The 22,782-nt window shown below is 41.0% G+C and overlaps 1 protein-coding gene across 1 annotated transcript in view; it reads left to right on the forward strand.

The window, feature by feature from the left end:
- The window catches only part of dennd5a (DENN/MADD domain containing 5A), a 139,994-nt gene extending 121,717 nt beyond the window's left edge, over nt 1-18,277 (forward strand). The window contains exons 15-16 of the mRNA XM_048607332.1: nt 6,109-6,237; nt 18,133-18,277. Coding sequence (XP_048463289.1) covers nt 6,109-6,237; nt 18,133-18,277 — 274 coding nt within the window. The remainder of the gene's footprint in view (nt 1-6,108; nt 6,238-18,132) is intronic.
- Nucleotides 18,278-22,782: the final 4,505 nt, after the last annotated feature.

Below are 22,782 nucleotides of genomic sequence, written 5' to 3' on the forward strand. Positions count from 1 at the left end.
CAGAACAGATCACATGGCCTCTTCCATTTTATCTTAAAGAGACAATTTCAAACATAAGAATCTCATAAACCTCATAATTATGGTTAGTGTCTCAAATAGGGAGCCAATTTTATATGTGAGCATAGGCACAAAGTGTTGCACTTTCATAGTCTCCAGAGAACACCAAACTCATGGTTCTGTTGAGATCTGTCAGTGTTAAAAAAAAGACGTGGGCTTTTAGACCTACATTTAAGAAGACTTTGTTGTTCTCTTTAAACCTGCTCCTATAAGCCATAGAACCCGCTCGAGAGTACAGCGGTAAGTCAGCAAAAATTTGAAAACACTTCTGCCTCCCTCCAGCTTTCCTTGGCCCACTGCTATAATTGCAACTGAGGAACAAGAAATGCCAGAGTAAGGTAGTGGGTGGAATGAAACAAAGACTGGGATCCTGGCAAGGGGTGGCTATAATCAATATTCAAAATCATTAAAAATCACTTAATTGTGATTGAATACAGACCTCAGGGGAATGCACCTGACCACAAGCCAGTCAGTTGGTTGTTGGACCCATGTTGCATTGGGGAGAGAAGTTCTCACTGCAGCTTATGGGGAAAGATACTGTCATATCCTATCACATAGGTACTAGTGAATGCTTCTGTTTCATTGATGACTGCAAGATTCAGGCTGCTGATCCTTACTCAGTGGCTGACTGGAAATTGAATATGTGAGCTATGGTGACACCATTATCAGACTTGTCTACATTGTAATATTTCTGTGGTAGCATGACTGACTGGGATGGTAGAATGGAAATCAAACCTCACTCTTCCCAGAGTCATCACGAGTGTGAAAATTTGATTAACCTACCAAATTGCCCAATTTTGCCTAAATGTCTAAGTTAGGTTAAAAGAACATACTGATCAAGTTTTTGTTTTCATTTACAAGAAAATACTTATTCTAATCAAACTGTTTTTAACTAGTGGCAAGAAAAAAATGAACTGCTGACTTATAACATTATAACTTAAACGCAACACCTTTTTAAAATTTCCACACAGATGCAAACAAAAAAATGGGACAAGACAAGAACATTGAGGGTGACACCATAAGACCATACAATATAGGAGCAGATTAAGGCCATTCAGCTTCAGTCTGCTCCACCATTCAATCATGGCTGATATATTTCTCAACCCCATTCTCCTGCCTGCTTGCCATTATCCTTGATCCCCTTACCAATCAAGAACCAATCTCTCTCTTAAATACACTCAATGACTTGGCCTCCACAACCTTCGCAGCAATGAGTTCCACAGATTAACCATGCTCTGGCTGAATAAATTCCTCCTCATCTTAGTTCTAAAGTGTCATCCCTTCACTCTGAGGCTGCGCCCTCAGGTCACAGTCTGTCCTCCTAGAGGAAACATCTTCTCCACATCCATCCTATCCAGGCCTCTCAGTAATCTGTAATTTCAATGAGATCACCACTCATCCTTCTAAACTCCGAGTACATAACTGCTCTTCACTTACAAGCCCGTCACCCCCAGGATCATTCTTGTAAGCCTCCTCTGAACCCCCTGCAAGGCCAGCATATCCTTCCTTAGATTCAGGGCCTAAAACTGCTTACAATATTCCAAATGTTGTCTGACCAAGGCCTTGTACACCCACAGCAGTAAGTCTCTGTTCTTGCATTCTAGCCCTCTTTAAATTAATGCTAACATTGGATTTTCCTTCCTAACTGCCAACTGAACCTGCATGTTAACCTTAAGAGAATCTAAACTAGGACTTCTAAGTCCCTTTTGTGCTTCAGATTTCTGAAGCCTTTCCCAGTTAGAAAATAGCCCAAGCCTCTATTCTTCTTATTAAAGTGTATAACCTCACACTTTCCCACATTACATCTGCAACGTCTTTGCCCACTTTCCAAGAGTGTTCAAAACATCTAAAGCTTCTTCATGCTTCCTCAATACTAGCTGCCCCCCACCTATCTTTATGTCATCTGCAAAGTTCGCAACAATGCCTTTAGTTCCTTTGTCCTGATTGTGATTTATGATTTGATTTGATTTATTACTGTAACATTTACAGAGGTACAGTGAAAAGTGCTGTCTTACGTGCTTTACAGGCAGATTGTATTATACAAGTGCAACAGAACAAAGTGCAGTGTTACAGCTGCCATGAAGGTGCAGAGAGAGATCAACATTAAAAGTTAAGAGGTCCATTTTAAAGTCTGATAACAATGGAGACGAAGCTCTTCTTGAATTTGTTTGTATGTGCATTCAAATTTTTATGTCTTCTGCCCGACGGAAGAGCGTGGAAGAGAGTATAACTGGAGTGGGAGGGGTCTTTGATTATGTTGGTTGCTTTCCCGATGTAATGGGAAGTGAAATCAATGAATGGGAGGTTGGTTTGGGTGATGACTGGGCTATATTCACAACTCTCTGTAGTTTCTTGTGGTGTATAATGTGAATAGCTGTGGTCTCAACACAGACCCCTGCAGAGCTCCACTGGACGAGATCCTGAAAAGACCCTTTCATTCCCACTTTCTGCCTTTTGTCAGTCAACCAATCCTCTCTTCATACCAGTACCTTACCCCTAACTCCATGGACTCTTATCTTATTTAGCAGCCTTCTGTGCAGCACAATGCCAAAGGCCTTCTGGAAGTCGAAAGAGATCATGTCCAATGGCTCTCTTTTATCTAAGTTGATCGTTACCTCCTCAAAGAATTCCAACAGATTTGTCAGGCATGATCTTCTCTTGACTGTAAAATCTTAGCAGTCAGGTGAATCAGCCTACAGTTTCCTGTCTTCTGCCTCCTTTCCTTCTTAAACAGGGGTGTTAAGTTAGTTATTTTCCAGTTCTGTGGGACCCTCCCTGACTCTACTGATTCCTGAAAGATGCCTCCACCATCTCCTCAGCTATCTCCTTCAGAATTCTAGGCTGTAGTCCTTCTGGTCTGGGTGATTCATCTACCTTCATATCTTTCAGCTTCACCAGCACTTTTTGCTTAGTGATAGCCATTACACTCACATTTGCCCCCTGACTCTCTCGAAGTTCTGCTTTGTTGCTGGTGTCTTCCATTGTGAAAACTAATGCAAAGTACCTCTTCGGTTCCTCTGCCATTTCTTTGTTCCCCATTACTACTTCTCTAGCCTTCTTTTCCAGTGGTCCAATGTCCACTCTTGCCTCTCTGTTACCTTTTAGATATCTAAAAAAACTCTTGCAATTTTCTTTTATATTACTAACTAGCTACTCCCATATTTCATCTTCTCACCCCTTACTACTTTTCACATTATTTTCTGTTGATTTTTAAAGGTTTCCCAATCTTCTGGCATGCCACTAATCTTCACCACAAAGCTCCCTTTCCCTATAGTGGAGCATCCAGCTCGCTGCTTTTGTCAGCCTTTTCAAATTGTGAGTGAGTCAATGACTCTCTGTAGGTGTCCCCCACAGGTCTGGCTGTTTCTGCTCCTAGAAGGTAATGCTGAGAGAGAGGTGTATGCTTTCTCTTCACAGACTGGATATTTCTATTGTATTGTCCCAACCCAAGGCCTGTAGCTATCAGTTCAGGAACTGACGTAGTTGATGCTGAGCTCTCCTGAGGCCATAACAATCGGTCAATTGAAAAACCAATTGAAGGACAGTCTCTGGGCAAAGCAGTCCTACAACAGAGACATTTAGACACAAACACCCCTCCTCCCTATCCCATCCCCCTGGGTTGTCTAGCATCCTACCCCACTGTTGAATAAGGCAATACTGTAGATACGACACATAATGAGTTCCAGCAGTTCATCTTTAAAACTGTAACATCATCTTCCATAGTTTCTTTGGTTTAAATTTTAGTTCACCGTCCCAAACAAAAGTGGTCTTTACAATGATTAAGTAGCATGCTAATATTTATTATCTGATTCTGTATGTAAAGACTGACCGTTTTGGATTGCTGATTGCTGGGGCAACAAATTGCCCATAAAAATGGCAGAATAATACAATGAAAGAATGCCAGAATTTTTGCACACATAATAAAGTTTACGAGTGTGGCTATCAGAGGAGGACCAGATCAGATATTTCTTGTGTCAAAGTTGGAATGAACTTCATAACATGCATGCGAAGTATGCATTACTATGGCAATTTGAACATCCTGAATGATCACCATCATACATCACCACCAGTGGAAGATGCACATCAAACATGTAGTAAATACCGCCAGGAGGTGAGGAGAGAAATATACAAAAGAAAAGCATATTCATGTTACAAGTAGTTGCTGCCTGAGTATGTTTCTGCTCTATCACCATTTCAGTACTTTGTCAGACTGACTGATTAACATCAATGACAACTGGGAAGTACATTAAGCAAGAGAAAAAATAAATTTGCCACAGAGATTTTCCATTACTTCCAACCTGGTTAACACTAATCCTTCAGAGGTATAAATAATGAGTGCCTGAATCCATTTATCTAAATTTAAGATTTTCCATTTCGGATTATCTTCCTGTTAAGCATGTATTGCTGACATATTGAAACTTTGAACTGGTAGTGATGTCATTTATAAGGAAATGAGTTTTTTTTAAATAATGGCAGTCAGATGATTTACATTTCAGCTTTGATTAAAAAGTAATTACCCTTTAATTGGATTTTCTTTGGGAGGGATGGAATGGTGAAGTAAGGAATGTAGAAAGAGCTGAAGGAGACCAACTTCTAGTGGAAAATGGCATAGTAAAAGCATTTTCTGATTGTAATATGGTGAACAGTATTTCACACACCAAAATATGATTTTGAATAAGGTATTGAGATGCAATTCTATAGGATTATATTTTGAAAGTGGCAACAGGGATACGGAGTACTCTTAACTGATATGATTTTAAATTGGTTAGAGACACTGATGATAGGGATCATTATAAAAATGGATTTTCTTTTTGCCTAGTGTACCGAAGGAGGATGGTAGAACAGAACCTTAGGCCACAGTTGAGGATTTCTTTGATACACCTCATTATAAGGATGTTGTAGAAGCAATTCAAAGGATCTAATGTGTATTCACTAAGATGTAACCAGAGATGAGAGAAGAGAGATTTGAAAAATTGGAGTTTTCTTCATTTGAGTTGAAACATTTGTAATTACAGAATAAAAATGTTTGTAATTACCGAGATTTGTGACAGGGTAAATAGTGATAGATTGATTCCACCAGTTAGTGAAATGATAATGAGAACTTAAAAGCATACTGCAAACTGAAACACAAAAATATTTAATTATCAACTGTCCTGTTATAAGCAGATATAAAAGCCGATTTTGTTTTTGAAAGGAAGAAATGTTGTATACTGGTTTGTATACCAATAACAATTTACAATTTAGTACATTGATCAAATTGTACATGTCTGTAATGAGGTTGTTCTGTTTAATAAGCTAAGGTGTTTAACGCAGAGTGGAGTCATGGTGTTGCTGATTGAATTGAAGTCATTGTGGAAAAGTCGATTTGGTTTCAGAATCATCATGTGCAACAGCAAGTTATTAGTGTTGATATATTTACAGTATGATCATTGAATTTAACAATAATAAATGCAATGCCATAATTTGGAAATGATAGACTAATAGAAATTAATGTGGAAACCATTCAGTAAATTTAAAGCTGTACTGGCTGGAGAATTTACAGCTTGAAATTGATTCAATGAATATTCTTGTTTTGGTAGGTTGCTATTTATTTAAAAAAGAAACTAAAATTTTCTTATTCATGTACCTGATAAATTAGTTACAGGATTTATAGTTCCTTCATTTAGATTATTGGTTTCACATGGGCTACAAATGGCTGAAAAGTTTTTTGGTAGTGATGTTCTGTTTTATTTTGGTAAAAATGAGGATTTTTTAAATATCTGTTTTCAGTCTGTTAATTATTTTTCTCCCCATTAATTCGGTTAGAACCTGCGATCTGTGTTTCTTGAGAAATCTACTGAACAACTGGAGATACAAAACTGGGCTTTTTTTTAAAAAGAAAGTTCATTCGTGGGATGTGGGTGTCACTAGCTGGCCCAGCATTTATTGCCATAGTTAACCTTAAGAATGGGGTGGTTAGCTGCTTTCTTTAACCACTGCAGTCCATATGCTATTGAGTTAAGCAGGGTGGAATAGGTTGACCTACTGTCTGAAATTTTTTTCCTATTTCAGACACATCCAAAACATTGGTGAGATCAAAACTGATGTGGGAAAAGCTCGAGCTTGGGTGAGACTTTCTATGGAGAAGAAACTGCTGTCCAGACATCTCAAGCAGCTTCTCTCAGACCATGAATTAACAAAGTAAGTAGTACAGTATACTTTTCCTAGAACTACTCAGTGCCATCTTTAGTCTATTCCACATTAGTAGCCAGTATAAATCATGACCAATAAACACACGAGACACATGCACTCCACGCATGCATCACACCACATTCTGCGCATATCACATGCCACACATGCAACACATAAACCACATAGGATGAAATAGGCTTAGCCAGGTTGAAGATATGATGAACAGAATGAATCTATTATAACTTGTGGGCAGGGTAAGGGTGGTGATTATACGTTATACAATTAGGATAGAAGAGTACTTACAATAATGTTGACTTCAGTCAACTCAATATAAGCTAGAAATATCCAGAGGAAAATAAGGCAAAAGAATTAGAACTAATAAATGTTGGCTGGATTATTTTTTGGCTGCTTAGGTTCCTAATGAGGGATCAACATAACTATATTGAACAAAAGAAGAAATTGTATTTAAATAATTTATACCTTCAGAACTTCTCAAAGTATCCAAACTAATAATTACATTTGATGTTTGGTCACTTATGTAGGAAAATGCAGCAACACATTCTATGCACAGTAAGTTACAACAGTCACATCACAAATTAGTTACTGCGATTTAAACTGACTAGAACATCAGAGCTCCTATTGTTTTTAGACCCTGAAAGGAAGCTTCTGTGTCTGACTGAACCAATAGAGAAGTAATTATTTTAATGTCTCATGCAAAAGATAGCACCTCTGAAAGTGTAGCAACTCCTCAGTACTGCATTGAATTGGTAACCTAGTTTGTGTGCTGCATACTAGCTCATAGAATCATTCTCCAGATGAAGCAGACACTAAACCAGAAAGTGAACCACTAGTGTGCACGTTCTGGCAGAATTATAAGATTTAGCCAGGGATAAATCTGGATAATGGAAAAATACCATGCTTGCTAGTGTATCTAGCCAGGTACGTGCAGATCATTTCCAGTCATTGATTTGACAACAAGACTGTCTCAGAATTTCACTTGGTATTTGTTCTATCAGTGATCTGTTGTATCATATACATGGTACAACTGCCTTCATAAGAATTCATATGTGATTACAGTGAAATAATTTACAGTAAGGTAATTAATGATATTATCATTAATTAACAATCCAATTTATCGTAATTCATTTAGCTGGAGACCTGATTTTCTACATTTATCAGACAAAAGGAGGTAGAAAAGTTGGAACAAAAACAAAGTTGCTGGAAAATCTCAGCAGGTCTGGCAGCATCTGTGAAGAAAAAAATCAGAGTTGATGTTTCAGGTCCGGTGACCCTTCCTCAGAATGGATGGTGGCTGAGAAAACGTCAGTTTATATGCAGAAAATAGGGAGGGGGGTGGGGTAGGGAGAAAATGATAGGATAGTGCCTAAAGAAAGAGAAGAAGAGTTGGACAGACAAAGGAGTTGATAATGATCAGGCTGGGAGGGTAACAAGTTGTAAATGGGGACTATTAGTGACTAACAACAGGTGGTGGTGTGTACTAGCAGCCTATGTGGTAACAAGGTCTGGTGTGTGGGGTAGGAGGCTGGGACATGGGAGAGTTTAGGCCCTAAGATTATTGAACTCAATATTGAGTCCGGAGGGCTGCAGTGTCCCCAAGTGGAAGATGAGGTATTGTTCTTCCAACTTGCGTTGAACTTTGCTGGAACACTGCTGCAAGCCAGAGACAGAGATGTTGGCCAAGGAACAGGGTGGTGCGTTAAAGTGGCAGTCAACATGTAGTTTGGGGTCTTTTTTGTGAGCAGAACGTAGATGTTCTGCAAAGCGGTCACCCAGTCTACGTTTTGTTTCCCCAATGTAGAGGAGACCACATTGTGAGCAGCGAATGCAGTAGACTAGATTCCGGGAAGTGTGGGTGAAGTGTTGCTTATCTGGAAGGTATGTTTGGGCCCTTGGATACTGGGGAGGGAGGAGGTAAATGGGCAGGTGTTGCACCTTCGCCAGTTACAGGGGAAGGTGCCATAGGGCTGTGGTGGGGGTGGGGTGTTGGGGATGAAGGAAATGTGGACCAGGATGTCCCAGAGGGAACAGTCCTGCGGAAAGGGGACAAAGGAGGGGAGGGAAATATGTCTGGAGGTGGCAGAAATGGCATCTGATGATCTTCTGGATGTGGATGCTGGTGGGATGGTAGGTAAGGACAAGGGGAACCCTATCGTTGTTGCGGGAGGGAACAGAAGGGGTAAGGTTGGAAGTGCAGGAGATGGGTCGGACCCAGTTATGGGCCTTGTCGACAGTGGTACCTGGGAATCCTCAGTTGAGGAAGAAGGTGGACATTTCGGAGGCTCCCTTGTTGAAGTTGGCCTTATCTGAACATATAGAATGGAGACGGAGGAATTGAGAGAATGGGATGGAGTCTTTACAGGAAGCAGGATGTGAGGATGTATAGTGCAGGTAGCTGTGGGACTCAATGGGTTTATAGTGGATATTAATGGCCAGTCTGACCCCAGAAATGTAACAGAAGTGTCGAGGAAGGGAAGGGAGGAGTCAGAGATAGACCAAGTGAAAGTGAGGGCAGGGTGGAAATTGGAGGCGAAATCGATGAACTTTTCCAATTCCAGACAAGAGAGGGAAGCAGCACCGATGACATCATTGATGTATCGGAGAAAGAGTTATGGGTGGGGGCCAGAATAGGACTGTAACAGGGAATGTTCCACGTACCCCAGGAAGAGACAGGCATAACTAGGGCCCATGCTGGTACCCATGGCCACCCCTCTTACCTGGAGAAAATGAGAGGAGTTAAAAGAGAAGTTGTTGAGGGTGAGGACGAGCTCAGCCAAGTGGAGGAGGGTGGTGTTGGGTGGCCATCCCACCAGCATCCACATCCAGAAGATCGTCAGATGCCATTTCCGCCACCTCCAGCGAGATGCCACCACCAAACACACATTCCCCTTCCCTCCCCTCCCTTGTCTGCCTTCCACAGGGACCGTTCCCTCTGGGACACCCTGGTCCACAATTCCATCACCCCCACCACCCCCCCACAGCCCTACGGCACCTTCCCCTGTAACCAGCGAAGGTGCAACACCTACCCATTTACCTCCTCCCTCTCCAGTATCCAAGGGCCCAAACATACCTTCCAGGTAAGCAATACTTCACCTGCACTTCCCAGAAGCTAGTCTACTGCATTCGTTGCTCACAATGTGGTCTCCTCTACATTGGGGAAACAAAACGTAGACTGGGTGACCACTTTGCAGAACATCTGCGTTCTGCTCACAAAAAAGACCCCGAACTACACGTTGCCTGCCACTTTAACGCACCACCCTGTTCCTTGGCCAACATCTCTGTCTCTGGCTTGCTGCAGTGTTCCAGCGAAGCTCAATGCAAGCTGGAAGAACAACACTGCATTTTCCGCTTGGGGACACTGCAGCCCTCCAGACTCAACATCGAGTTCAATAATTTTAGGGCCTAAACTCTCCCATGTCCCAGCACCCTACCCCACACACCAGACCTTGTTACCACATAGGCTGCTAGTACACACCACCACCTGTTGTTAGTCACTAATAGTCCCCATTTACAACTTGTTACCCTCCCAGCCTGATCGTTATCAACTCCTTTGTCTGTCCAACTGTGCTTCTCTCTCTTTCAGCACTTTAGTCCTATCGTTTACTCCCTACCCCACTCACCTCCCTATTTTCTATATGTAAACTGATGTTTTCCCAGCCACTGTCAGTTCTGAGGAAGGGCCACTGGACCTGAAATATTAACTCTGATTTTTTCTTCATAGATGCTGCCAAACCTGCTGAGCTTTTCCAACAACTTTGTTTTTGTTCCTGATTTACAGCATCTGCAGTTCTTTCGGTTTTTATTGAGGTAGAAAGGTACATTTGCAAATGAACTTCTCACAACCTATGGGGCAGAATAGAAGGTAGGAGTCACCCATGACCTGGATATTAACTGAGAATCACTGTAAAACGTATAGAGAGCATGGAATTCTTTGTATTCAGGAGATTTTTATTAGTCCAAATGGAGCAAGCACAGCAAAAGATGGGTCAATTTTGGGCTTAATTTCCAGAAATGAATTGGGGGAATGAAAAGGGTGTTTTTGAGAGAGCATTTCGATGGTAGTAAGCATACATCAATTAGATTTTGCATTATTGTAAAATTTCCCAATTTGATAAAAGCTGATTTTTATTATGCTTCAATGTGATATGTCAAAAGTGGGGTGCAGATTGTTACTTTCAGCAAATCATGTCAATCAGTAGCCAAGTAGGAGATAATAACGATTCAGGGCATATGTAGTCCCACAAAAGTGAATGTTTAGATACTCAAATCTACAGCCTCTTGGATATCAGGAAGCATAGAACATAGAATCCCTATGGTGTGGAAACAGGCCATTTGGCCCACCAAGTCCACAACACTCCTCCGAAGAGTATCCCATCCAGACCAATCCCCCTACCCTTTCCCTATAACCCTGCATTTCCCATGTCTAATCCACCTAATTTACGCATCTCTAGACATTATGGGCAATTTAGCGTGGCCAATGCAGCTAACCTGCAACTCTTTGGTCTGTGGGAGGAAACCAGAGCACCCAGCAGAAACCCACGCAGATACAGGTAGAACGTGCAAATGCTACACAGACAGTCGCCTGCGTGAAATTGAACCCATGTCCCTGGCACTGTGAGGCAGCAGTGCCACTGTGAGCCACCCAGAAAACAGCCAACAGGAGCCACTGTGCTGCCCAGAAAAGGTAAGGTAAGACAAATAGGGAATCTTTAACCTTCAGAATACTTGAGACTTTCTAATTTAATCTAGAAGCAAATTTGGAAAAGAAGGGACAGAGAACAAACATGGAAAAATAATTGTATATTAAAATCGGGGAGAACACATTATTTACAAATGCATAAATACCAAGTATACAACTAAGGAAAATGTAGGACCTTTTAGAGACTCTAAAGTTAATTTGTGTGTGTGGGTAAAAAATGTGGACCACAATCTTGAACTTTGCATGTGATTTTGTAAAAGGGAGGAAGAGTAGAGACATTGTAGCTAATGAGCACAAGTCTGAAATATTTGAATGCATAAACATAATGAGAGGGGAAGTATTGGGGGTTTTGATGTAAGGTGTGTTATTTATATATATTTTAATAGAATTGATTTTTGAGTTTTGAATTTTGAACCAGTGTTTTCTGTGCACCTGAAGGGATTTAATGATTAACTTGTAAATATTTCTGTATGGTGATTTATTAAAAACACAGTATGAGGGAGAGATAGTTTTGTTCACATTGGGAGAGTTTGAACAAACCAAGTAAACAGTGTATTACATTGGGCATCGAATAGAATACTCTGGAATAGTTTTTTTGGCCCTAGGGAAACATGCATAGCTTGGAAAATGGCTTCTTAATTTAAGTTTGCAGTTTTGCAGAAGTCTTGGCTAAAATGAAGTGTGTAAAGGGAAGAGAATGAGAGATAGTTTTGAGCCATTAAGAAAGGGGTTACCTCAGTATGAGGAGTTTAGTTCAAGTTTCAGATCAGAAATGTTTGGTTAAAAACCCCAAAGAGTCTTACTGCGAGACACATGACTGGGAATTGAAGCCACCACCAAGTCAATCCCTATAGAGGTAATACAGAAGGAAATTCTCTCTGGAGTTTGAGCACTATAATGGGATACTTTTGGGATTACTGGGATTGTATTTTTACCATATCTTTCAAAATCTTTAAATGTGTGTTATATGTAAATAGTTTGTTTTATTCTATTTTATCTTAATTTCTTTTGCTAATAAACTTCTGTATTATTATTAAAAGTGAATCTGCAACATTTTGTGATTGTGTTTCAATGAAAGACCACCTCATTAAAACCAGAATAAATCTATCAAGCCAGATTTCAGTCTAGGTTCAGGCTTGTCCAGTAATAACATCAAGTGGGACTGTAACAAACTTGTATATATATTTTCCCAAATGAAATGTAGCCCAGGCTGGTAAGAGAATCAAAGTAGGAAATAGCAGAGTTTTACCATATTTTTGACTACTGGCACGCTGCTCAAGGGTTTGGAGTTTGTACTGTTGTTGAAAAAGTGTGAAAAGGATAGACTAAATAATTATTTGCAAGCCAATCAGTCTAGTCTCAGCATTAATTATAATTTAGACATAAATTAATTGCAGTCAGCATGAATTTAATGAATAAAATGTGGATGAAGATCTTGTCTGATTAACTTGATTGAATGTTTTTGAGATCATAACCAGGAGTATCATTGAGGCTAGATATTTGTTGTGGTCCATTTGGATTTTGACAAGATCCCGTATAGCTAATGTGTCAGGAAAGTAAAAGCTGTGAGATCCAGGGAAAATTAGTAAATTGGATCCAAGTTGACTGTGGCAGAAAGGCTCTTTCCAAAGATGTTCTGCAGATTACAGTCCACCAGGTTTCTTTCTTCTTGTGATATTCATCAATAATGTAAACTTAAATGTAGTGAAGAATTCAGGGAATTATAGAAAGATTGGCTGGTTGGCTGATGGTAAGGAAGGAAATGCTAAACAACATAAAGATATCAATGGGTTTATCAGGTGGATAGAATTTTGGAAAATGGAATTCAATCCAGACTAATGTGAGGGGATACTAAACAGGAGGGAAGACAAGACCAATAAATATAGAACAAATGGTCAGGTTCTGAGAAATGTAGCGGAATAAATGGATCTTGCAGTTCATATCCAATGCTTGAAGGCAGTAGGTTTTCTTTATTAGTCAAGGTGTAGAATACAACTGCATGGAGAATGCACTAGAATTGTTTAAAACCCTAAATGCACCACAGCTCGAGCTCGCATACAGTTCTGGTCACCTTTTGGAGTGGCTACAGAGGAGATTTAAGAGTACTTATGTTACCAGTCAATGATGGTTCAATTAGTAACTTTTTCAACTTTGTGCCAGGTGTTTGTGAATTCACCTCTGATACCAAGATCTGAACATGAAAGTCAAGGCTAACATTTCAGTGCAGTAATGAAGAAGTGGTGCTCAGCTACAGTCATCTTATGGATGAGACATTAAATTGAGGCCTCCCTTTGTTCTCTCAGATGGATGTAAAAGATTACATGCCATTATTTTGAAGAAGAACAAGGGTGTTATCCTTACTATTCTGGATAACATTCATCCCTTTGTTATCATCAATTTAAAACAGCCTTTTTGCAAATTATTATATTCCATTGATGGAGCTGCTGTTTACAGCATTACAACAGTGTCTACAATTCAAAGTACTCCATTGACTATAAAGTGCTTTGTCACTTCGAGGTTGTGAGAGAACTCTTAAGAACTCTTAAAACTGCCAGTTTGATTTTTTACTTCCTTTTAAGACTAGAAACACTGAGTTAGCCTGGGTTGTTTCCTTTGGAACAGAGGAGCCAATTTAATAGAGGTGCACAAAATTGAGGGGCCTAGTGTTAGAAGCCTCGCTGATTTTTAATTATTTTATTCTTTTTATTGTCTTTGGTTTGGAGCTGTGAACTGAGAGTTGAAGATAACCTTTGGACTGTGAGCAGCAGCTTGTATTAAAAAAGAACAAATGAACTGTTTATTTATGAGGCTCGGCCTGAAAATTAATTGCAAGTTGTTTCTTGTTTAAAAAGTGCTCCATTGATCCTTCAACTTCTGAGAGGTTATATACTCAAACAGATGGCAGACATTGAATGTTAACTGGAGCCTCATGGGGAGACAGTTGAGAAATGCTATATCTCATCACTGTGCTAAATGGGATAAATTTGAAACAGATCTAGGGGGCAACTCAAGATTGGGCAGCCATGAAGTGCTGAGGACCATCAGCTGCAGAATTTTACTCCAACACAATCTGCAGAACCGAATGACCCAGCATATCCCCCACTCTATCAATACCATTAAACCAGATGAAGAAACCTGTTTCAAAGAAGATTGTAGGAGAACATGCCAGGAACAGCCTACTTGAGAACAAAACAGCAAAAGAAGCAAATGATAGACAGAACTAAGTGATTCCACAATAGGTGGATCAGATTTCGGCCCTGGAGTCCTGACATCTTCAATCATGAATACTGGTGGACAATGAAGCAGGAAGAGGTTTCACAAATATCCCCACCCTCAAAGATAGTGGAGCCCAGCACATTAATGCAAAGGTTAAGCTGAAACATTTGCAACAATCTTCAGCCAGAAGTGATGACCCATCTCCACCTCATCACAGATGCCAATCTTCAGCTAATTCAATTCATGACATGTGATATTAAGAAACCATTGAAAGCATGAGGGCCTGTAAAGGCTACAGGACCTGACATTTTTCTGGCAATGGTACTAAAGACTTGTGATCCAGAACTTGATTCCGTGGCCAAACCTTCCAGTGCAGCTACAACACTGGCATCTACCCAGCAATGTGGAAAATTGTCCAGGTGTGTCCTGTACATACAAAACAGGACAAATCCAATCAGGCCAAATACTGCCCCATCAGTTTCCACTCTAATCAGTAAAGTGATGAAAGGGGCCATCAGCAGTACTATCAGGCAGCATTTGCTTTGCAATAACCTGTTCACTGACACTCAGTTTGAGTTCTGCAAAGGCCACTTGGCTCCTTACCCCAATATAGCTTTGATTCAAACATTGACAAAAAAATTGAACTCCAAAGGATGGGAGGGGATTGAGGTTGACTCCATATCAACAAAGTCATATTTGACCAAGTGTGGCATCAGAAAGCCTGAGCAAAACTACAAAACTAGAGCTGATGAGAATTTTCCACTGATTGGAGTCACACCTGGCATGATGTTCAGCAATTTTTGCAACTCCTCAGATACTGAAGTCGTATATGCCCTAATGCAGTAAGACTAGGACAATAAACAGGCTTGGGCTGGCAAGAAACATCAAAGAGAGAGCCCTAGGCACAAGTCAGGAAACCGATAGAATCGAATACTCCCACTTGCCTGGATGAGCTCAGCTCCAGCAATACTTCAGAAGCTTGATAATATCCAAGACAATGTAGCCCACTTGAGTAGCACCACATCCAGAAACTTTGAACCATCACCAGTTGGACATTCCCTTCCAAGCAAGTCACCAACCTGACTTTGAAATATATTGCCTTTCTCTATTTTCCCTTGAGAACAGTGTTGAGCTGCCTTCTTGAATTTCTGCAGTCTGTTTGCTGTAGGCAGACCCACAATGTCAACAGGGAGGGATGTACAGGATTTTGATTCAGTGATTTGAAGAAGAGACTATCTCCTTCCAAATCTGTTTTTTTTAGTGACTTGGAGGCAACCTTGCAGGTGGTGTTCCCCTCTGTCTGCCACACTTTCCCTTCTAAATGACCGTGATCATGAGTTTAGAAGTTGCTGTCTGAGTCGTCTTGGTGAATCTCTGCGGTACATCTCGTAGATATTTTACTCACTTGCGGGACATGGGCGATGCTGGCTTGCTAGCATTTAGTGCCCGTCCCTAGTTGTCCTTGAGAAGGCACTGATAAGATGCCTTCTTGAATAGCTGCAATCCATGAGTTCTTAAGAAGGAAATTCCAGGATTTTGACCCAGCCACTGTGAAAGAACAACAATATATTTTCAAGTCAGGTTGGTATTCGATTGTCAAGGGTGGGGGGTTTAGTTAGATTCTGTCTTGTAGGAGATGGCAACTCAACATTGTGGGGTATGGGATCTTCAGGCAGAATAGGGAAGGGTGAAAAAGAGGAGGTGGTGTTGCATTATCAATAATGGAGTCAGTTACTGCAGTAAGACAAGACTATATGTTTTCAAATGAGGCTTTATAGGTAGAGCTTAGGAATAGAAAGGGGGCAGTCACACAGTGTATTATAGATCCCCAAACAGTCAGTAGGCAATAGAGGAGCAGATCTGTAAACAATTCACTGAAGTGTGTAAAAACAAACGTGGGTTATTATGTTATGGCATTTCAACCTCCGCAACTATAATTGTGATAGTCATAGTGTAAAGGATTTAGGGGGACAGATTTCTTGAAATGTATTCAGGAGAGCTTTTAGATATAGAAGGTCCAACAAGAGATGGTGCAGTGCTGTACCTAATTTTAGCAATGAAGTCGAACAGGTATTCAAGATGGTAATGGGAGAGCATGTTAGTGATAGTGACCACAATACCATACGTTTCAAGCTTGTTATGGAACTGAAAAGCGATGGTCTGTAGGAAAGGGTTTTGGACTGGGAGAAGGCAGAGTTCATTAAAATAGGATCTGGCCAAAGTAGACTGGAAACATCTACTCCTGGGTAAATCAACAACAGGACACTGGGGACCATTCAAAATGGAATTGGTGAGCGTACAGGCCCACAGGTTCCCATTAGGTGAAAATTGGCTTAGTGGTTGGAGACAGAGGGTGATAGTAGAAGACTATTTGTGTGACTGGAGTTCAGTATCCAGTGGCAAACCACAGGGATCAATGCTGGATTAGTTTTTGTTTGTGATGTACATAAACAGTATAGAAAAAAATGTGGAAAAGATGACAAGCAAGTTTGTAAATGACATGCACATTGGCCAGATGGTTTGCAGTGAGGAAGAAGGTCTTAGTTTACAGGAGGATATAGATGAATATAGGTCAGATAGATAGATCAGAGGCAGAAAAAATTTAGCTCTGATAAGTGTTTGGTAACAAGACAAGGGAGTACTCGATGAATGGCAGGACACTAGGAAGTTTTGAAGAACAAGGAGATCTTGGGGTGCTTGTCCACAGATTCCTGAAGGCAGCCAGACAGGTTAATAGGGTATTTAAGGAGGCACATGAGACACTTGCTATTATCAGTTGTGGTATAGTTTATAAGAGCAGGGAAGTTATATTGGGGTTGTGCAAAACTTTGATTAGGTCAGACCTGGAGTACTGTGTGCAGTTCTGGTCACCACACTATGGGAAGGATGTCACTGCACCGGAGCAGCTGCAGAGGAGATTCACCAGATGTTGCCTGAGATGGAGCAATTTAGCTAAAGAGAGGCTGGATAAGCTCAGTTAAGCATTGAGTGGAGAAAACTCACAGGGGACCTGATTGAGGAGTTTAAGATTATGAAGGGCATGAATAAGGTGGATAGAAAGTAGCTGCACCTCCTATTTGAAGGGTCAATAACAAGAAGGCATGATTTTAAGGTGAAATGCAGAAGGAGGGGATTTGAGGGAAAGAAATTTCACCCAGCAGGTGGTGAGTCTAGAATACACTTCCTGGAGGGTAGTTGACGCAGGAAACCTCTCAACCTTTTAAAAAATACTTGGATAAATACTTGAAATGTCATAATATTCAAACCTGTCAGGCAAGTGCTGGAAAGGGGGGCTAATGTAAATTTAGAGTAGTTTTTGTCAGTGCAGACTCAATGGGCCCCTTTTGTACTGTTGGATTTAATGATTCTTTGAATCAGTGGTCAGTGCCTGCACTTATGTGGTATGAATTTTACTTGCCACTTTATCAGCCCAAACCTCGATGTTGTCCAGATCTTCCTGCATTTGGACATGGACTGCTTTAGTATCCGAGGAGTCACGAATCCTGCTGAACATTATGTAGTCATTAACACACACTCACACTCCTGACCTTACAATTGAGGGAAGGTCATTGATGAAGCAGTTGAAGATGTTTGGGCCTGGGACACCGAAAAACCCCTGCATAGATGAACTGGAACTGAGATAACTGATGTCTTGCATTCACAACCATCTTCCCTTTTTCAAGGTTTGATTCCAACAACAGAGAGATTTCCCATTGATTCTAGTGTTGGCCTAGTGCTGACTATCCTTCTGGAAACAATTGGTATGCATCAGTATCTCCTTGTGAACTACTATAGTTAGATATGTGGGCCTCATTAGTGAAAAAAAATTCATAGCCAATAACATTTTATTGGATTTAGCTTATATAAAAGCATCCTAACACTTTAGTATTTGGTCAAACAATTAAGCTATTTTCTCAACTGTTTTCTTAAAAGTGTTCTTACTTAAATGTATCTTCTCTTTTTAATTACAGAAAACTATATAAGCGCTATGCCTTCCTTCGCTGCGATGATGAGAAGGAACAATTCCTTTACCACCTCCTTTCATTCAATGCAGTAGATTATTTCTGCTTTACTAATGTGTTCACAACAATCAGTAAGTACCCACTGATACACTAAAAGTGACTGAGCCATAAATAGGCTAGACAAACAGGCAGCTGGAGGAACACAGCAGGCCAGATAGCACTGGAGGAAAGGAGCAATCAATGTTTTGGGTATTACCTTTCTTCAGTCCTGAATGTTGACTGATCCTTTTGTCCAGATGCTGCCTGGCCTGCTGTGTTCTTCCAGCCTCCTGTTTGTCTACCTTGGAATCCAGCATCTGTAGTTGTTTGTCTCGGGCCATAAATAGGAACTTGTTTAACTTGATAGCATTGTAACTACAGAATATCCTTGCACTTCCCTATCAAAACATCTACTTGAGATTTAGTTACTTGATGTACATTAATTTTGGGATGCATAAAATAGTAAAATGTAGCTACTATAACTAGGGAAACAAGTATAGCTGAGGAGACTGAGTGTAAACTGGAGAGTTTGGAATGGATCTGGCTGTACTAATAGCAAAGGAACCAGCTCTTTGGTGAGAATTGGTGAGTGGCAAAGGTCTATTCTTAAGTTTCAAAATAATGTACAAATTGGTCAAGTTCAAAAAAAAAGCCACATTATTAATTGTATAATTAAATTAATTCATTAAATTTCATTAAGTGTGGCAGAACAGGTGTTCTGTCATGGTTGCAGCATGTGGAAGCTCCTGGTAACACTGTGATCCAGGGAAAGCTCATCTGCAGCAAATGTTTGCAGCGTGGGAAACCTCAGCTCAAAGTCGCTGAGCTAAATGCACTGCAACATATGAAAGAAGGAGAAAGCTACCTGGAGCGTTGTACCAAGTGACAGGATAGTGCCTTCTGATTTGGTCAGCAGCCAGGAGAGTGTTACTTGTTTGGATGAGAGCAGGGCTGCAGGGTGGATAGCAAACTGACAGTGGCACGATGGGGCAGGAAGCAATCCAAGTGAGGAATATAGTGCTTTTTGGGGATATTATAGTAAGGGGTTTGAAACCAGAAGAGGTGAGAGTCCAGACAGCTGCATTGTCTTCCCAGTTCCATGACTTCATGTCATTTGCTCAAGGCTGAAGAAGAACTTGCAGTGGGAGTGAGATGATCCCATGGTCCTGACCCACATATGTACCGGCAACATACGTAGACGTGGAAAAGAGATTCTGCAGAGAGAATGGGGTTAGCAGCTAAACATTAAATTATACAGCAGAACTGCAAAGATGATCATCTCTGGATTGTTTCATGAGCCATATGCAAATTGGCATAGAACACATAAAACCAGAGAGCTGAATATGTGGCTCAAAGACCAGAATGGGATAAGTGATTTCAGTTGATGGGCACTGGCAATGAGTACTGGGGAAAGTGGAGTTATACTGTTATGACAGTTGCACCTGAACCGTTATGGACCACTGTTCTTGCAAACCTCATAACTAGGACAGTAGAGAAAGTCTTAAACAAAATAGTGGTGGCAAGGGATCAAATGTAGAAAGATGAGATATATCAAAGAGACAAGGTACAAGAGGAAAATAGTAATATGGGAAATAGGGGTCAGAGAGTAAGAAGAAGGGACGGAGAAGAAACTGCAAAATGTTTCAGCGATTGAGATTAGATGTTATAAGACCAAAAGACCACAAGACATAGGACCAGAAGTTAGGCCATTCAGTCCATCGAGTCTGCTCCGCCATTCAATCATGGCTGATAAGTTTCTCAACCCTATTCTCCCGCTTTCTCCCCGTAACTGTTGATCCCCTTGACAATCGAGAACCTATCTCTGTCTTAAATATACTCAATGACCTGGCCTCCACAGCCTTCTGTGGCAGTGAATTCTATAGATTCACCACTCTCTGTCTAAAGAAGTTTCTCCTTATCTCTGTTCTAAAAGGTCTTCCCTTTACTATAAGGCTGTGCCCTCGGGTCCTAGTCTCTGCTACCAATGGAAACATCTTCCCAACATCCACTCTGTCCAGGCCATTCAGTATTCTGTAAGTCTCAATTAGATTCCCCCCTCATCCTTCTAAACTCCATTGAGTATAGACCCAGAGTCCTCAAACATTCCTCATATATTAAGCTTTTCATTCCTGGGACCATTCTTGTGGACCTGCTCCAGGGCCAGTATATCTGAGATATGGGGCCCATAACTGCACACAATACGCCAAATGTGGCCTGACAAGAGCCTCAGCAGTACATCCCTGCTTTTATATTCAAGTCCTCTCAAAATAAATGCCAACATTGCATTTGCCTTCCTAACTACTGACTCAACCTGCAAGTTTACCTTGAGAGAATCCTGGACTGGAACTTCCAAGTCTCTTTGCACTTCAGACTTCTAAATTTTACCCCCATTTAGAAAATAGTCCATCCCTCTATTCTTACCAAAGTGCATGACCACACACTTTCCCACGTAGTACTCCATCTGCCACTTCTTTGACCACTCTCCTAATCTGTCCAAATTCTTCTACAGCCTCCCCACACCCTCAATACTACCTGTCCCTCTACCTATCTTCATATCGTCTGCAAACTTAGCCAGAATGCCCTCAGTTCCTTCATCTAGATCATTAATGTATAAAGTGAAAAGTTGTGGTCCCAATACCAACCCTTGTGGAACTCCACTTGGCACCGGCTGCCATCTTGAGAAAGACCCTTTTAACCCCAGTCTCTGCTTTCTGCCAGACAGCCAATCTTCTATCCATGCTAGTACCTTGCCTCTAACACCATGGGCCCTTATCTTACTCAGCAGCCTCCTGTGGTGGCACCTTGTCAAAGGCCTTCTTAAAGTCCACGTAGATAATATCCATTGGCTCTCCTTGGTCTAACCTGCTCGTTATTTCCTCCAAGAATTCTAACAGATTTGTCAGGTATGATCTCCCCTTGGTGAAGCTGTGCTGACTTTGCCCTATTTTATCGTGCACTTCCAAGATTTCAGAAATCTCATCCTTCACAATGGACTCTAAAATCTTACCCATGGCCGAGGATAGGCTAATCAGCATGTAATTTTCAGTCTTTTGCCTTAACTCCCTTTCTAAACAGGGGTGTCACGTTAGCGATTTTCCAGTCCTCTGGGACCCTCCCTTACTCTGGTGATTCCTGAAAGATCACCGCTAACGCCTCCACTATCTCTTCAGCTGTCTCCTTAAGGATCCTGGGGCGTAGTCCATTTGGTCCTGGTGATTTATCCACTTTCAGGCCATTCAGTTTTTCTAGCACTTTCTCCTTAGTAATGGCCACCATACTCAGTTCTGCCCCCTGACTGTCTTTAATTTATGGGATACTACTAATGTCTTCCACTGTGAAGACTGACACAAAGTAATTATTCAGTTCCTCAGCCGTTTCCTTGTTCCCCACTACTATCTCTCCAGCATCATTTTCCACTGATCTAATGTCCTGTTTTGCCCTTTATATATCTAAAGAAACTCTTACAGTCTTTCTTTATATTACTGGCTAGCTTACCCTCATATTTAATCATCTCCCTCCTTATTTCTTTCTTTGTTGCCCTCTGTTGGTCTTCGTAAGCTTCCCAATCCTCTAGTTTCCCACTGCCCTTCGCCACATTACATGCTTTCTCTTTTGCTTTTATGCTATCCCTGACTTCCCTAGTCAGCCATGGTTGCCTCATCATCCCTAAATCATGCTTCTTTTTCCTAGGGATGAATTTTTGCTGTGTCTCCTGCCATTGCTGTTCCACTATGTTTCCTGCTAGGCTCCTCGCCCAGTCAATTCTGCCTAGCTCCTCCCTCACGCCTCTGTAGTTGCATTTATTCAGCTGTAATACCATTACCTCTGATTCTATCTTCTCCCTCTCAAATTGCAGAGTAAATTCAATCATATTATGATCACTGCCTCCTAAGGGTTCATTCACCTTAAGCGCCCTTATCAAACCTGCCTTATTGCACAAAACTCAGTCCAGTATTGGCTGTTCCCAAGTGGAGTCCACCACAAGCTGCTCCAAAAGGCATCTCGTAGACATTCCATAAATTCCTTTTCTTGCAATCCACTACCAACCTGATTTTCCCAGTCCACCTGCATATTGAAATCCCCAAGATCACCGTAACTTTGCCTTTCTTACACACCTTTTCTATCTCCTCGTGTATCTTGCACCCCAACTCCTAACTACTGTTTGGAGGCCTGTACATAATTCCAGCTATGCTTTTTTTACCTCTGCGGTTCCTCAACTCTACCCACACAGATTCTATACCATCTGACCCTACTTCGTTTCCTATTATTGATTTAATTTCATTTCTTACTAATAAGGCAACCCCACCCCTCTGCCCACCTGCCTATCTTTTAGATAGATGTATATCCTTGGATATTCAGCTCCCAATCCTGATTCCCTTGCAGCCATGTCTCTGTGATGCCGACCACATCTTATCTGCCAATTTTGATCTGCGCCACAAGCTCATTTACCTTCTTTCTTTTACTGCATGCATTCAAATATAACACCTTCAGTCCTGTATTAACCATCCCATTTCTCATTGTCACTTGTTTATCTAGTGTGCTTGAAGTTTGATTCCTAACCCATTCCAAACACTTTGTCCTATTTGTGTCTGTGCTGGAGACTTTATTAACCTCTCTTGA

The sequence above is a fragment of the Rhincodon typus genome, chromosome 17 (assembly GCF_021869965.1).
Source record: "Rhincodon typus isolate 14 chromosome 17, sRhiTyp1.1, whole genome shotgun sequence".
In the NCBI taxonomy this organism is placed as follows: Eukaryota; Metazoa; Chordata; class Chondrichthyes; order Orectolobiformes; family Rhincodontidae; genus Rhincodon; species Rhincodon typus.